This window comes from Mobula birostris, chromosome 15 (assembly GCF_030028105.1).
Source record: "Mobula birostris isolate sMobBir1 chromosome 15, sMobBir1.hap1, whole genome shotgun sequence".
Lineage (NCBI taxonomy): Eukaryota > Metazoa > Chordata > Chondrichthyes > Myliobatiformes > Myliobatidae > Mobula > Mobula birostris.
Window position 1 is genome coordinate 57,460,713 of NC_092384.1, and position 17,242 is coordinate 57,477,954.

At 43.3% G+C, this 17,242-nt stretch overlaps 1 protein-coding gene across 1 annotated transcript in view; it reads left to right on the forward strand.

Annotated features, from left to right (window-relative positions):
- The first annotated feature begins 250 nt into the window (after positions 1-250).
- The window catches only part of hsd17b2 (hydroxysteroid (17-beta) dehydrogenase 2), a 57,093-nt gene continuing 40,101 nt past the window's right edge, over positions 251-17,242 (forward strand). The window contains exon 1 of the mRNA XM_072279074.1: positions 251-512. Within this exon, the coding sequence (XP_072135175.1) occupies positions 251-512 (262 nt within the window). The remainder of the gene's footprint in view (positions 513-17,242) is intronic.

A 17,242-nucleotide genomic window follows, 5' to 3' on the forward strand; every position in this document is an offset into this window, starting at 1 on the left:
AAGGGGGCGGAGGAAAGGGGGAAAGGAAGCAGGGAACAAAGGAACAAGAGGCAACGAGAGAAGCGGGGAGAGAGGTGAAGGAAAGGAGGGTGAGCGAGAACGAGAGAGAGAGAAAAAGTGAGAGGAAGGAGGAGGGAGAGAGGAGGAGTGAGAGGAGGGAAGGAAAAGTGAGGGTACAAGAAAGAGAGCGAGGGGAGGAAAGATTTGAGGGAGAAAAGGAGTTGTCAAGCACTAGAATCAACTGGCCAACATGCTCTTCCCATTACTCTACGCTCTAGCTACAGCAGCTTTCGGCGGCGCGGTGCTGCGGTTGCTGCTGAGGCAGGAGCTAAAGGTGGGGCTGGAAATTGCTCTGGGTCTCCTGCTCCTACTCCTTTTCGAGACCCTGTGCTACAAGGTGATGCTTGGCTATCTCGGCTTTTGTCTCTTCTCCCTGGCTTGTCTGCTCGCCTACTGGAAACTGACCGTGTCCGGGTTGCTACCTGTCCAGGAAAAGGCTGTTCTCATCACAGGTGAGTGAAGCGGGTTGTTCCCTTTCAGCCCGTCGACACTTTGTGTCTCCGCTTTCAGTCAGCGAGACTGAAAGATACACCCAGCCCATTCATTGCTACCGTGCGTTTAAAAGAGCTCTCCGCAATGGTCAAAGCTAGAATGAAACAGCGAGCGGCACAGTAGCTTTGATTTGTTTTTTTTACCCTTCCTTGTGGGTTGGACATGTCTGCCTCTAGACATGTCCAACCCACAAGGAAGGGTAAAAAAAAACAAATCAAAGCTTTAACAGGTATAAAAGTTAGAAATGTTTGTTTTCAATTAATGCCTTAAAATGATTGCGTTAATAAAGATGATTGATTGATGAAGGTAGATCAGTGATGTGGTGTACATGGAATTAGGTAAATTTTTAGATAATGTCTCTTATCCAGAAGGTTAAGGCAACTACCAAATTTATTGTCATATGTACTGAGATACAGTGAAAAACTTATTTTGTGTGCCTTCCAAGCAGATCATGCCATACATACTGTATTGAGCAACTGCCTGAGGCACATATGTATAAGCTAAGACTTTTGTGGAATGTTGGGAATGGTAAAAAAAAGTGTGTGACAGATGCCAGTGAAGGAGTGCTGAACACAGGTGCAGTCACACCCAGCCCTGAGACATAGGCAACGTAATTTGCTTCCAAACAATTGGTTTATTGATCATTACCGAATGATGCTCTGGTGCTTCCTGCTCCCTCCCCTCTCCCTTCCTCTTTTCTCAACCATGGTTCCCCTCTCCATGCCTCCCTTCCCACTCTCAGTCAACGATAGAGGCCCATATCAGAATCAGGTATATCATCACTTACACATGTCATGAAATTTGTTTTTTTCATGGCAGCAGTACAGTGCAATGCACAAAGTTACTACAGTACTGTGCAATAAGTCTTAGACACCTCAGCTATATATAAGTTACTAAGACACAGTGTTAGAGTGAGTTTTTTTGGGTAGATGATTTGTTTACATTTAAATGACTTTGGCCACCAGACTTCTATTCAACAAAGTACTGTGGATTGAGTTCACAACAATGCACTTCCTAAAAAGGTGTGAATACCAGATGCTTCTGGCGCTATAGTTTCAAAGACAATAGTATCTATACTTTATAAATATTAATTGTCTATGCCAAATAAATATACTGTGGATTTAACTTGCATTCCTAAAGGCTGTGGATACCAACCCAGACATATTGGCATCAGGAGGAAAGGATGAAGTCAGAAGGTGTGATGTTTTGTACGTAGCTTCAAAAGGAAGCATTGTCTATAACTTTTTAAGTAGCGATTGCCTTTGTGCTTAGCATATAAATATCGAGCTCACATTGGGCTCCCAGACCTTTCTACAGAAACTGTCTCTGTCCATATGATACCTGCTATGCCTTGTGTCGAATAAAGAAGCTGCTTTGTATCTACCAGTGACTCTGTATCGCCAGTGATTTCATCTACGCTACAACGCACAGTACTGTAGATATACTGAGGTAGTGAAACAAAAGCCGCATGTAGGATGTAGTGTTGCAGCTACAGAGAAAGTACAGTGCAGGAAAATAAATCAGGAGTAAAGGATGCATGGAAGTAGAAAACTGGGTACTGGTGGAGAGATGTTTTTCTGACTGTGACCATTAGATAAATGCTGAGACCTCTTGTGCTTGTGAAATGTGCAAACAATTTGGACAAAAGTGTAAGTGGGGTGATTAGTAAATCTCCAGGTGGCCCAAAATTTGGTGGTGTTGTGGACAGTGAGGACAATTTTCATAAAGGATTCAGCATGGTAATTTGAAATGTGGGCAGAGAAATGGCAGATGGAGTTTAACCTGGACTAGTCTGAGGTGTTTCACCTTGGAAGGTCAAGCGTAAGAGGAAGGTATACATTAAATGGCAAGACCCTTCAGAGCATTAAGATACAGAGGAATCTTGGGGTGCAAGTTAATCATTCCCTGAAAATGGCAACACATGGTAAAGAAAGTGTGTGACATTAATTTATCTTCATCAGTCAGGATGTTAAGTACAAAAGTTGTGTCGCAGCTGTGTAAGACTTTGTTTCGAGTATCGTGTGCAGTCTGGTTGCCACATTGCAGGAAGAATGTGGAACAGAAGAGACTCATCAGGATTTGAGACAATTAGTTATAAGGAGACAAAGTTCAATTTTTTTTCTGGAGTGTCAGAGGCTGAGTGGTAAAATATATAAAATTACGAGCGGCATAGATATGGATGCATAATTAAAAGACTTTGTTCCAGGGTGCAACTGTCAAATACAAGGGCTTATCTATAAGGGAGAGGGGAAAAGTTTAACGGAGATTTACGAGGCAAGTTTATTTACACAGGCAGGGGTAGGTGCTGGAATACATTGACATTGACAGGAAGCAGACACAGTAACAACATTAAAGAGACACACAAACAGGCAGAGAATGGAGGGATATTGGCCATACGCAGGCAGAAGGGATTCGTTAAAATTGGCATGTTCATCACAAGCATTTGTATGCTGGAGGATTTATTCCTGTGCTGTATTATTTTATGTTAATAAAACAGACTCTAAGGCAGGGGTGTCAAACTACCAGCCCGCGGGCCGGATGCAGCCCGCAAAGGGGTCCAATCCGGCCCCGCCGGATGACTTGGGGAAAAAAAAGTATGTATTCACAACCATTTATTATGTATCTGTACGGCAGCTGCTCTCTCCCTCCCAACGCTGTCTGTGCCGCCTGCTGCGCCGGCAGCTTGTCGTGTGTACTTAGAAAACAATAAGCGGCTGTTAACCACCCGTGTGCATAAGCACCTGCCACCCTGCACTGAAGACCACCAGGGCCCCACTTACGTCGGCAGACACAGTATAAGCATACAGAGTACTCAGATAAGTAACATCTGTAGCAAGGCTGAGACTGTTTACTGCTAGGGTTCAAAATGCTTTGCAAGAAAAGTTGACATCGAAGGTCGGATATTCAACGATAATTGGAAAGATCGTTTTTTCTTCTGTAAGGTCAACGGCAAACCTGTGTGTCTGATATGCTCGCAACAAGTGGCTGTGGCAAAAGAGCACAATATCAAACAACACTATGAGACTTCACACGGAGAGAAATATGACAAGTAAGCTGGACGACTCAGAACACAAAAAGTAAATGAACTTGAAGCAGCTCTGAAAAAACAGCAGTGTTCACCAAAAGTTGAGAGACTCATGGAGCTGTCAAGGTCAGCTATATTATTGCCAACAAAATAGCTGCTGCGTCGAAGCCATACTCAGAGGGGAAATTCATCAAAGCACGCATGCTGCCCGTGGCTGAGCTGGTGTGCCCTGAGAAGAGACAGGCTTTTGGTAATATCAGCTTGTCAAGAAATACTGTGGCAGAGAGAATCAGGGACCTTGCAGGAGATTTGAACAGTCAACTAAAAGACAAAGTGAAGTCATTTATTGCCTTCCCTATTGCAATTGATGAGAGCACCGACGTGACTGATGTAGCTCAATTGGGAATATTTATTTGTGGTGTAGATGCATCTTTGACCGTCACTGAGGAGCTTGTGGGGATGGTCGGGGAAAAGGCGGGTGTTGTTGTGAAACTCCGAGAGAAAGTTCAGACAGAGAATCCAGAGCAGGAATTCTGGAATTTTCATTGTATTACACACTAAGAGGCCTTATGCAACAGGAGCCTGAAAATGGACAATGTCATGGATGTAGTAATCAAAACGGTTAATTTTTATTAGAGCCAAGGGAATCAACCATTGGCAATTTGACACTCTTTTGTCCGAAAGTAATATTGGACACAGCCTACCCTACCACACTGAAGTCCGCTGGTTGAGCAGAGGGGTTGTGCTCAAACATTGTTTTCAATTACGTGCCGAAATTGGACTATTCATGAACGAGAAAGGGAAGCCAGTGGCAGAGTTGGATGACCCAGACTGGCTTCATGATCTTACATTTTTGATGGTTATAACAGAGCACTTAAATGTGCTTAATGCTAACATGCAAGGCCGCAACAAACTTGTTACGGAATAATACGACAGCATTCGTGCCTTTCAAATTAAATTAGGCCTGTGGGAAATGCAACTATCCCGAAGCTACCCAGCTCATTTCCCCTTTTTGCAGTCTGTGCGTGTTGCTCATGGGAATAATGACAACATGGACAGGTACAAGGACAAAATATCACGGCTGAAAAGTAAGTTTCAGAATCGTTTCCAAGTCTTCACTCAGTTTGAGAAGGAATTCTCACTATTTTGCTCGCCGTTTGTCATCAACGCAGCATCACATGTGCCGGAGGAACTCCAAATGGAACTAATTGAAATTCAGTGTAACTCGGCTTTGAAATATAAATTTGAGACTGTGGGTCTGGACTCATTCTATCAATACCTGGGACTGATGTATCCCATATTGACAGACTTTGCCTCAAAGATCCTTTGCATGTTTGGTACAACATATCTTTGTGAGCAGGCGTTTTCTATAATGAACATTAACAAATCCAAACTGCGCTCACAGCTGACACACAGACATCTAAATGACATTATGAAAATCACAACTGCCCAGAAGCTGGTCCCTGATGTTGACAGGCTGGTTAAAGCCAAGAGATGTCAGGTGTCTGGAAGCAGCAAGTGAAAAATAGGTGACACTGTTCAATGCACTGTGACATGTGAGCAAAATGCATTATGAAATATTGAGTGTCATAATATTGTGATTCATTCATTTTCAGACTATTCTATTATTGTAAATGTGATCACTTCAATAAAAATTAGAGGCTAACTGTAAACAACAGGAATTCTGCAGATGCTGGAAATTCAAGCAACACACATCAAAGTTGCTAGTGAACGCAGCAGGCCAGGCAGCATCTGTAGGAAGAGGTGCAGTCGACGTTTCAGGCCGAGACCCTTCGTCAGGACTAACTGAAGGAGGAGTGAGTAAGGGATTTGAAAGTTGGAGGGGGAGGGGGAGATCCAAAATGATAGGAGAAGACAGGAGGGGGAGGGATGGAGCCAAGAGCTGGACAGGTGATAGGCAAAAGGGGATACGAGAGGATCATGGGACAGGAGGTCCGGGAAGAAAGACAAGGAGGGGAGGGGGACCCAGAGGTTGGGCAAGAGGTATATTCAGAGGGACAGAGGGAGAAAAAGGAGAGTGAGAGAAAGAATGTGTGCATAAAAATAAGTAACAGATGGGGTACGAGGGGGAGGTGGGGCCTTAGCGGAAGTTAGAGAAGTCGATGTTCATGCCATCAGGTTGGAGGCTACCCAGACGGAATATAAGGTGTTGTTCCTCCAACCTGAGTGTGGCTTCATCTTTACAGTAGAGGAGGCCGTGGATAGACATGTCAGAATGGGAATGGGATGTGGAATTAAAATGTGTGGCCACTGGGAGATCCTGCTTTCTCTGGCGGACAGAGCATAGATGTTCAGCAAAGCGGTCTCCCAGTCTGCGCCGGGTCTCGCCAATATATAAAAGGCCACATCGGGAGCACCGGACGCAGTATATCACCCCAGTCGACTCACAGGTGAAGTGTTGCCTCACCTGGAAGGACTGTTTGGGGCCCTGAATGGTGGTAAGGGAGGAAGTGTAAGGGCATGTGTAGCACTTGTTCCACTTACACGGATAAGTGCCAGGAGGGAGATCAGTGGGGAGGGATGGGGGTGACGAATGGACAAGGGAGTTGTGTAGGGAGTGATCCCAGCGGAATTCAGTTAGTCCTGACGAAGGGTCTCGGCCTGAAACGTCGACTGCACCTCTTCCTACAGATGCTGCTTGGCCTGCTGCGTTCACCAGCAACTTTGATGTGTGTTGCTAGAGGCTAACTGTGTTCATTTTCTGAGTTTGATTGCTGGAAGCAGGTTAATAAGAATTAGGTGCAATTGTGTAGCCCAGCGGTCCCCAACCACCGGGCCGCAAAGCATGCGCTACCGGGCCGTGAGGAAGCGATATGATTTGGCGATAGGAGTCAGCTGCACCTTTCCTCATTCCTTGTCATGCCCACTGCTGAGCCATTATGCACGCGAGGTCATTACCCGTGCGTCATCCATGTCAGCGCAGGAAGGAGATCAACTCCTCAAGCTTGCAAATGATGGCGGGCTGGAAAGTCTGTTTGACATAACATCTCTGCCGGCATTCTGGATCAAAGTCAAGGCTAAATATCCTGAGACAGCCACGAAAGCACTGAAAACGTTTCTTCCATTTCCAAAATATCTCTGCAATGAAAGCGACAAAAACTAAATTGCGGAATAGACTGGACATAAGGAACCCATTCGAGTATCACTGTCTCCCATCACCCCTCGATTGGACCGTCTTGTTGCAGGGAAACAAGCCCAGGGCTCCCACTGATTCAGCGATATTGGTGTGTTGCAATGCTTTTATATGTTCATACGGGGAAAATATGCGCTGCATGTTTAATATCCAAACGTTACTTAAAATGTTATGATGCTATTGACTTATATAACCATATAACAATTACAGCACGAAAACGGGCCATCTCGGCCCTTCTAGTCCATGCCGAATGCTACTCTCACCCAGTCCCACCGACCTGCACTCAGCCCATAACCCTCCATTCCTTTCCTGTCTATATACCTATCCAATTTTTCTTTAAATGATAATATCGAACCTGCCTCTACCACTTCTACTGGAAGTTCGTTCAAAACTTACTTCAAGCTCCCCTGACAATTGACTTATCACTATATTCATGTAAGGAAAATATGCACTGTGTGTTTAATATTAAATTCGTTAGATAAACCCTTTTAGAAAGGAAATTGAGCGTATTAGCCACTTATCACCGATATTCCGGTCGTGATTAAGATCCCCCGAACAGAATCGCCAAAAACGATTTGTAGAAAAAAACCGTACACGCATGCGCGCTGGTGCCCGCGCAAGGCTTCATGGTCATTGTAGTCTTTCTCGGGGTAAACCCAGCATATTTGACTGCTACTCTCGTCCATTGGCAACCCTCCCCTCCCCCCCCCCCCCCCCCCCCACCGGTTGGCCGGTCCACAAGAATATTGTCAATGTGAAACCGGTCCGCAGTGCGGAAAAGGTTGGGGATCCCTGGTGTAGCCTACATTTACAATTTGTTTCATTAGGTTTACATTTGTGTCTGCCAATGTTCAATTTCAAATTGTTTATTAATGGAAAGGGTGTGGGTCCCTAAACAGTCTTAGCCAAAATAGCATCGTTTTTTCTCTCTCTCATCACAACTTACTTGTAGCCTATGGCCGTAAGTTAATTCCAATCATAAAAATAATGCTTGCTAGGCAATCTTCTGCATAAGAAACGAAATACGTAAAGTGAAACACTTTGTAGTTATAGCAGAGACTGAGACACATGAGAGCAGGTTGAAATAACGAAGGCAACGAGAGCTGTGGGAGTATGCGCGCGTGCACAATTGATCCGGCCCGCATGAAGTCGCATTTTGCCCAGTCCGGCCCATAACCTAAAAAGAGTTTGACACCCCTGCCCTTATTGATTTGATCAAGATTTCAGTATCTGCCCATGTAAGGCATTCTCTGGCACAATGCCCGGAAATGCTGATGCAAAAATGCTTTAAAAGTCACATCACATACTGTACTCAGTTCCTAAATATTCACTTACATCCTTTTATGTACTGCATAGAAGAAATGAACCATTCCAGCTATCGACGAATATAACATTTTCTAATCAATTAATTCTTTACAGACAGATATACACACATTTTGTCAATTCTGTTAACAGCAGAGGCTGAAACAATGAAACATCAACATTGTACCAAATGATAATCTTAGTTCAGTGCCAAATTATCCTAAGAATACCTTAATACTTTTGACAAGGTTAAAGGCACTACGTGGATTTCGGCTGCTAATCCACTGGTGAGGAACACCCATTTAATCCAGTGTTAAGAAAATTGTGAACCAGAAAAGAAGCGTGCAAAAACCTGTACTGTCTGGGTAGGTTCGGTGGGCCAACTTTGGCTTTGTGACACCCCAGTTTTAAAGTGACTGTGAACCAGTTTAGTCTTAAAAACATCCTGTTCTGCTTTCTGTTTACCTCTGACAGAGTGTAGTAAAGTTTGTGATGAACTGCCCAATTCCATAGCTTTCAACTTCATTGGGTTCCTAAAATCTTGAAGCTATTATGACACCATCTGAAATATATGAATCTTAGCATTATCTGGTTGGGCAAGGTATAGGTTGGACATTCCATTATTGATTAATTGAGTATGCCCATAAGGTAAATGCATCTCTGGGTTGTGTACGGTGACATACATGTACTTTAAAAATAAATGTACTTTGAACTTTGAGGAGTGAGGAAGGAGGGAAACATGGTTGGATTACCAGAGAAGTGTGGTGAAATGTGAAAAGAGCTGTTGGCTGTTGCCATCGTTAGAGTTTGTGTAGAATCTATTCCTCGGTAGTTGGTGGCCAAAGCAAGTGTACTAATAAGATTGCTTAATTTATTTATCTGTTCATGTTATCTGATTTTCAGTGGACTGTTGCCAACTGTCATGGTAAGTTACTGATTGAGTTGCGTGCATAGAAGTTGTGAAAGAGCAACTTTATTGAACTGAGCTGAACAACAAAACACAATAAGCAAACAAACAGATTCAATGTTAATTTTTTCAACTATTTGATTTGGACAGCATCATACTTTAAAGCAAACTGATGCCCTCGGAATACCTTAGAGAATTGCTGATAAACTGAAATCCAAAGGGCAAACAAGAGAAAATCTATAGATACTGGGAACCTAAGCAACACACACAAAATGCTAGGGTAACTGAGCTGGCCAGGAAGACCTTCAGCCCGAAATGTTGACTGTACTTTTTTCCATCGATGCTGCCTGGCCTGCTGATGTCCTCCAGCATTTTGTGTGTGTTGCTTGAAATCGAAAGGAAATTGATCTGATTTCCACTTTTAGGGAACCAGAACTATTGGGGCAGTGGAAGTGGTATAGTGATGATGGATGTCTGAAAGGTTGTTTTTTTTCTGGTGGTCACAGCACTTTGACTGGAATAAGTAGGGGATCACATTGTCATGCCAGGCTGTTTGCATCATGATTACAATTTGAATGGCCACTCTAGGATCATCGGACACAAGGAACTGAGGCTGCTGGTAGGCACTGGACTCCTGGACAGGAAAGGGCCAGAAAACCTTTTTGTAGCTGTGATTCTCTTGGCTTTGCAGATAGACTGCAGGATATTTATTGAATTGAATTGACCTTATTACTTACAGCCTTCATATACACGAGGAGCAAAAATCTTTACATTCCATCTCCTTCTAAATGGGCAACATGCAATTTCTAGTAATTTGAAATAAATAGTATGTACAGCAGCACAGTCAATATAACATAGAAATACAATTGTATCAGCGTGAGTTAATCAGTCTGATGGCCTGGTGGAAGAAGCTGTCCTGGAGCCTGTTGGTCCTGGCTTTTATACTGCAATACTGTTTCCCGGATGGTAGCAGCTGGAACAGTTTGTGGTTGGGGTGACTCAAGTCCCCAGTGATCCTTCGGACCCTTTTTACACACCTGTCTTTGTAATTGTCCTGAATAGTGGGAAGTTCACATCTACAGATGCTCTGGGCTGTCTGCAAAAATCTCTGCAGTGTCTTGTGCTTGAGGGAAGTACAGTTCCCATACCAGGCAGTGATACAGCCAGTCAAGATGCTCTCAATTGTGCCCCTGTAGAAAGTTCTTAGGATTTGGGGGCCCATACCAAACTTCTTCAATCATCCGAGGTGAAAGAGGCGCTGTTGTGCTTTTTTCACTGCATAGCCAATATGTACAGACCACGTGAGATCCTTGGTGATGTGGATGCCGAAGAACTTAAAGTTGTTCACCCTCTCAACCCCAGATCCATTGATGTCAAGAGGGGTTAGCTTGTCTCCATTCCTCCTGTAGTCCACAACCAGCTCCTTTGATTTGCGACATTGAGGGAGAGGTTGTTTTCTTGATACTACTGTGTCAAGGCAACGACTTCTTCTCTGTAGGCTGCCTCATTATTATTTGAGATTACGTTAATCAATGTAGTATCGTCAGCAAATTTAATTAGCCGATTGGAGCTGTGGATGGCAACACAGTATATAGAGAGTAAAGGAGGGGGCTTAGGACACAGCCTTGACAGACTCCTGTTTTGAGGGTCAGAGGGGCAGAGGTGAGGGAACCCACTCTTAACACCTGCCGGCGATCTGACAGGAAGTCCAGGATCCAGCTGTACGAGGCAGGGTGAAGGCCAAGGTCTTTGAGCTTCTTGTCAAGTCTGGAGGGAATTAATAGCGTTGAATTCTGAACTGTAGTCCAAGAACAGCATTTTCACATAAGTATCCTTCTTCTACAGATGTGTAAGAATGGTGTATAGAACTGTGGCTATAGCATCATTTAGGATCCATATTGCTTCAGTTTTATATCTCTTCTTTGCCCAATTCTCTCACCTGCCTTCCATGTGATTGATGTACTAGGACATTGAACTGCATTGATGCTTCTGCCAGTTATATCCTTCCAATGTCTTGGTTCTGTATATGAAGATCCTACTCATGTTGAGGGTGTTCTCCCCATCTTGTCCTTCTCCATTCACACTGTGCAGTTAGAATCATGAAAAAGTTGTAATTATTCAAAGCAGTAGCATTTTACATTGCATGGTGGTGTAAGATTTAAGAAAGTGAAAAGGAAGACAGCACAATTCCTTCGGATATCCAGAAGCCGGACTCTCAGTAATACCTGATGCAAATGACATCCATTGATTTTTCTTCCACCTGCCTCCCACCTCTGGCTGCTGTTACCACACACGTGGCAGGATATCAGCTTGCTGCAGTGTGGAAAGATAAGACATTTCCTCCTCCCACTTCCTTCAAGGACAAAAGCCAGGGTGCCTTTCCACTGCCATTTAGAATTTAGAAAAATATACTGCAGTTCATTCTCCCTTTAAGAAGTGGTAGGCCTTTTAACTATTAAATGAGCTTGTTAAAATAACTCTGTCCTTGCCTTGGACAGGATGAGAAACAGAATCAAATTTATCATTGATGACTTAGGTGTCATGAAATTTGTTCCGTTACAGCAGCAGTACAGTTCAAAAATGTAAAATTATTATGAATTACAAAAAATAAATCAATTATGCAAGAAAGAGGAGTAACAGTTTCATGGTTTGTTCAGAAATCTGATGGTGAATGGGTGGACAGGGAGAAGCTGTTACTGGATCATTCTGAAAGGTAAGGCTTGTGTCTTCTGTGAAATAGGGACTGGTACAAAGTTCCCTTGGCTTACATGACTGCATTTGCTCTTAGAACATGCTGCTGGATTTTTCCTTGTTTTTGACTCTTAGCTCGATCACGTGTCTAAACCTGAAGCGCAAAGTTCCTCTGTTCTGCGGCAATTGAATTGTCGGCAATTTCTCACAATTGGACAAACCTTTATTTTTGTAAATCTTAGTGAAAATGTATTAATCAAATATGCAAGCTAAGAGCCTAAGATATCATTGTTTTGTGCTATTTTCTCAGACCCACCTCCCTAGAGGTAGATTTCCAAATGTTCCAAAAGTGAAGAAGGGTGTTTTGCCTTTTTGTTGAATAAATCTGTAAATCTGCAATGAAGTGCATTTTACAGTTGGAGCTGTTTTCAATCTTTTGCCTTCTTTTTAGGATATCCCTTGGTTCTGGAGATGACATCCATTTCAGTTTTCTGGGTTCAAAGGTGACTAATGAGGCCAGTGTGAAGTCCGCAGGCTTTGGCACTACTTACTTCGTGCTCCTGACAAAGGGATTGAGGTTACTAAAATGCCATTCCAACACTGCTTATTCTTAGGCTGTGACTTTTCCTGAGTCAAGGGTGGCTGTGGAGTGGTGATTATTACGATTTACCAGTTTGATTTGTTCTAATATTCCCCTTATTGTGTGACTGGTTAAAATTGAGCCATGTGGAAGCTGTAACTGGGAAATATAAAAGTCTTTATTTACAAAGCAAGCATCCAGGAGGGAGCGGCACGAAGATAACATTAAATGATAAACTGGAGTTTCAATAGCTATGTAACACGCTCAAAATGCCAGAGGCAGTATCGATGGAAAAGAGTAACCAGTCTACATTTCAGGCCGAGATACTTTGTCAATTGTTGTAATCTCCTACTTAATTTAACATTTGAAATATAGTGAGATAAATTTACAGAATTACGTATTTACAATGGTCGCACATCCCAACTATGAGAACATCTTTGAATATTCAACATTGGTTCCAAAAGCCAAACACCTAAACTATACTCCTTTTGTGACTCTGTTGAAGGATACCTCTCTGACTATGCAATTACAGGTCAAGTGACAAGCAGATTATCTTCTAAACTGTGCTGTAAATGGCAGGAAAACACCTTTAACAATATGATAATACTAGGAACATTCATCTATTGTCTTTCCTCATGTAGTTTCAATGGGACAGAATCAGAATGATTGTTTTTTCTAGCCAAAAGATATCAGCTGAAAGTTAAATATCGTGTTCAGGTTTTATTTCCTGAAGAAGAGTTCTCATTTTAGTTAATCCATAGTTAGGCTGCCCAACGCTGTTCACTCTCCAAGTAATGATCCCTAACAGAACCTGGCAATCTCTTGTCAAAATCTCCATGTAAACTAAAATTGTCCTTATGCCTTCCAAAAAAGTTGCACCTGGAACGTAGATTAAGTGTACTTTCAATGAAGAGGAAAAGTGCCTGAGTTAGCAATTTAAGTGTATAACTTTTAAGTACGAGTGACTGTTACATAGAACAGGTCCTCCTCAGCTTACAAATGACTGATTTATGTGCATCTGAACAACCAATATGGAGACCAGCAGATGGATGTGCTGACTGCTACAGACTGCAGGCATCTTCTACTCCCTGGGAACTAGGTTCGTGGCCTCATCTGCAACTTGCAAACTGTCCAGGCTATCAACTGCTCTCAGGAGCAGAACCCAGCTACAAGCTTGGGAAGACTAGTATTGTAATTTCTTTAAAAATATTAATATTTTTAAGTAATATTCCATCTGGGTAGTCTCTAACCTGATGAAATGAATATTGATTTCTCCTTCTGGTTAAAATAATTCCTCCCCTCCCCCTTCTGCTATTTCCCATTCTGGCCTCTTACCTCTTCTCACCTGCCCCTGACCTGCCCCTGGTGCCCCTCCTCCTCTGATGGTCCACTCTCCACTCCTATCGGATTCCTTCCCCTCTAGCTTTTTATCTTTCCCACCCACCTGAATTCACCTATCAGCTTCTGGCTATCCTTCTTACACAGCTCTCACCTTTTTAATCTGGTGTCCTTACCCCTTCCTTTTCTCGGCCTGAAACATCGACAATTTGTTCATTTCCATGGATGCTGAGTTCTTTCAGCATTTTGTGCATGTTACTTTTAACTACTGATAGTTTTGGGGACAGAAAGAGGAGTTAAAGATCAGGATAGGGTTTAGGGACAGGGATGTGGACTACAGGCCTCCACTCTGCATTCAAAGGCCAACAACATGGGCATTGCTGCTCCACTCCACGCTCAAAGTCCAGCGACATGGATGGATGATGAATGTCATCCTGAGTCTAGTCCTCCACTCAAGTGCACAAAGGGCATTGATGTGGATGGGTGACAAAGGACGATTGTGGTTGTCGGGCTGTCCCAGAATCAGATGTCTATGTGAGGTTAAGGCACCAGGAAGCACAAGGGCTGGTCAGTTGGTGTGCCCAGCGACAGAACCTGGATTTCGGGATTCCGTCCTCAGCTAGTCCAGGAGACCAAAGTCTGAAGGTCAACTGGAAGTGTGGAAGTCAAAGGTCAATGGCCAGAGTGGGTGGGACAGAGGAAAGGGACTTGCTTTTGCTGTTGTTCCTCTGCTTGTTGTGTTCTGCTTTGTTGTATTCTGTGTTGTTCTGCTAAGCATTGAAGGAATGCAATATGGTCATTGAAATCTGTGGATGCACTTGTGGGCTGCCCCCAACACATCCCTAATGTGTTGGTTGTTAATGCATATGGCACATTTCACTGCATATTTCAATGTACCTACATGTGATAAATAAATTTCAATCTGAACTTTTCAAATATCTCTGTTTTTAATAAGTTTTGGGTATTTTAAAAAATGTGTGAATGTCAAAGAGTGGTCAATTCCAGTGAGAGATTTGACAGTCAGCAAGCCTATGGTGGAAGGCAACCAGCCCTCCATGAGGCAACATGGCTAATTTTTCCAGGGAAGATGCAACACTCCACTACATTGTCTTGGGCCACACAATTCTGGCCTTCCAGCAGACAGACTGCTTTGGGGACCACAATGGAAGAACAGGTGTTCTTCAGACAGTCAAAGACTTGTCCGATTGTTTCACTTGCAAGACGTAGTTCATGACTTCGAATGATATCAATCAGGACTGATTTGTTTATCCATTTGTAATAAAACTCTTGTATAACCCTTCAGCATCTGCTTCCACATGTTTACGTACTTGGCAGGGACCTAATTCCCTTAAGTTTTATCATTCCACTTCAATCATAGTCAATTTAATCTGATTTATTTCAGCATCAGAATCAATTTCAATACAACTGGCATATGTTGTGAAATGTTGTTGTTATGTAGCAGCAGTACATTGGAATACAAAATAATACATATGTTTCTATGTTTAAACTGTAAATTGTAGTAAGAAATGTATGTTACTTAAAAAGTTTAAAAAGTAGTGCAAAAAGAGAAAAAATCTATCACAATTCTATCTCCTTTACCATAGCATTGCAGAGAGACAGGAACAGACAAGTTAAGGAAACGTTTAATTGAAGCAAGGGAAAATATGAGGCTATCAGGCAGGAACTTGGAAGCATAAATTAGAAACAGATGTTCTCAGGGAAATGTACAGAAAAAATGTGGCAAATGTTCAGGGGATATTTGCGTGGGGTTCTGCACAGGTACATTCTAATGAGACAGAGAAAGGATGGTAGGGTACAGGAACCATGGTGTAAAAAGGCTGTTGTAAATCTAGCCAAGGAGAAAAGAAGAGCTTACGAAAGGTTCAAAAAACTAGGTAATGATAGAGATCTAGAAGATTATAAGGCTAGCAGGAAGGAGCTTAAGAAGGAAATTAGGAGAGCCAGAAGGGACCATGAGAAGGCCTTTGGTGGGCAGGATAAAGGAAAACCCCAAGGCATTCTACAAGTATGTGAAGAGCAAGAGGATAAAACGTGAGAGAATAGGACCAGTCAAGTGTGACAATGGAAAAGAGTGTATGGAACCGAAGGAGACAGCAGAGGTACTTAAGGAATACTTTACTTCAGTATTCACTATGAAAAAGGATCTTGGCGATTGTAGGGATGCTTGTAGCAGACTGAAAAGCTTGAGCATGTAGATATTAAGGGAGATGATGTGCTGGAGCTTTTGGAAAGTATCAAGCTGGATAAGTCACTGGGACCGGATGGGATGTACCCCAGGCTACTGTGGGAGGCGAGGAAGGAGATTGCTGAGCCTCTGGAGATGATCTTTGCATCATCAATGAGGACGGGAGAGGTTCTGGAGGATTGGAGGTTTGCGGATGTTGTTCCCTTATTCGAGAAAGGGAGTAGAGATGGCCCAGGAAATTATAGGCCAGTGAGTCTTACTTCAGTGGTTGGTATGTTGATGGAGAAGATCCTGAGAGGCAGGATTTGTGAACATTTGGAGAGGCATAATATGGTTAGGAATAGTCAGCATGGCTTTGTCAAAGGCAAAGAGTGGTTGTAAACACGAGGAAGTCTGCAGATGCTGGAAATTCAAGCAACACACACAAAAAATGCTGGTGAACGCAGCAGGCCAGGCAGCATCTATAGGAAGAGGTACAGTCGACGTTTCGGGCTGAGACCCTTCGTCAGGACTAACTGAAAGAAGAGATAGTAAGAGATTTGAAAGTGGGAGGGGGAGGGGGAGATCCAAAATGATAGGAGTAGACAGGAGGGGGAAGGATGGAGCTAAGAGCTGGAAAGTTGATTGGCAAAAGGGATATGAGGCTGGAGAAGGGAGAGGATCATGGGATGGGAGGCTGAGGGAGAAAGAAACCCCATTTCTCTATCCCTAGGTCTCCCATCCCATGATCCTCTCCCTTCTCCAGCCTCGTATCCCTTTTGCCAATCAACTTTCCAGCTCCTAGCTCCTCGTATCCCTCACTCCCCCTCCTGTCTTCTCCTATCGTTTCGGATCTCCCCCTCCCCCTCCCACTTTCAAATCTCTTACTATCTCTTCCTTCAGTTAGTCATGACGAAGGGTCTCGGCCCAAAAAGTCGACTGTATCTCTTCCTATAGATGCTGCCTGGCCTGCTGCGTTCACCAGTATTTTTTGAAAGAGTCGTTGTAGATGGTTATATTCTGCATGGTGGCCGGTGACCAGTGGTGCGTCTCAGAAATCTGCTCTGGGACCCCCTACTGTTCGTGATTTTTATAAATGACCTGGATGAGGAAGTGGAGGGATGGGTTAGTAAATTTGCTGATGACACAAAGTTGGGGGTGTTGTGGATAGTGTGGAGGGCTGTCAGAGGTTACAATGGGACATTAATAGGATGCAAAGCTGGGCTGAGAAGTGGTAGATGAAGTTCAACCCAGATAAGTGTGAGATGGTTCATTTTGGTAGGTCAAATATGATGGCAGAATATAGCATTAATCGTAAGACTTGGCAGTGTGGAGGATCAGGGGGATCTTGGGGTCCAAGTCCATAGGACACTCAAAGCTGCTACGCAGTTTGACTCTGTGGTTAAGAAGGCATACGATGTATTGGCCTTCAACAATCGTGGGACTGAGTTTAACAGCCGAGAGGTAAATGTTGCAGCTTTATAGGACCCTGGTCAGACCCCACTTGG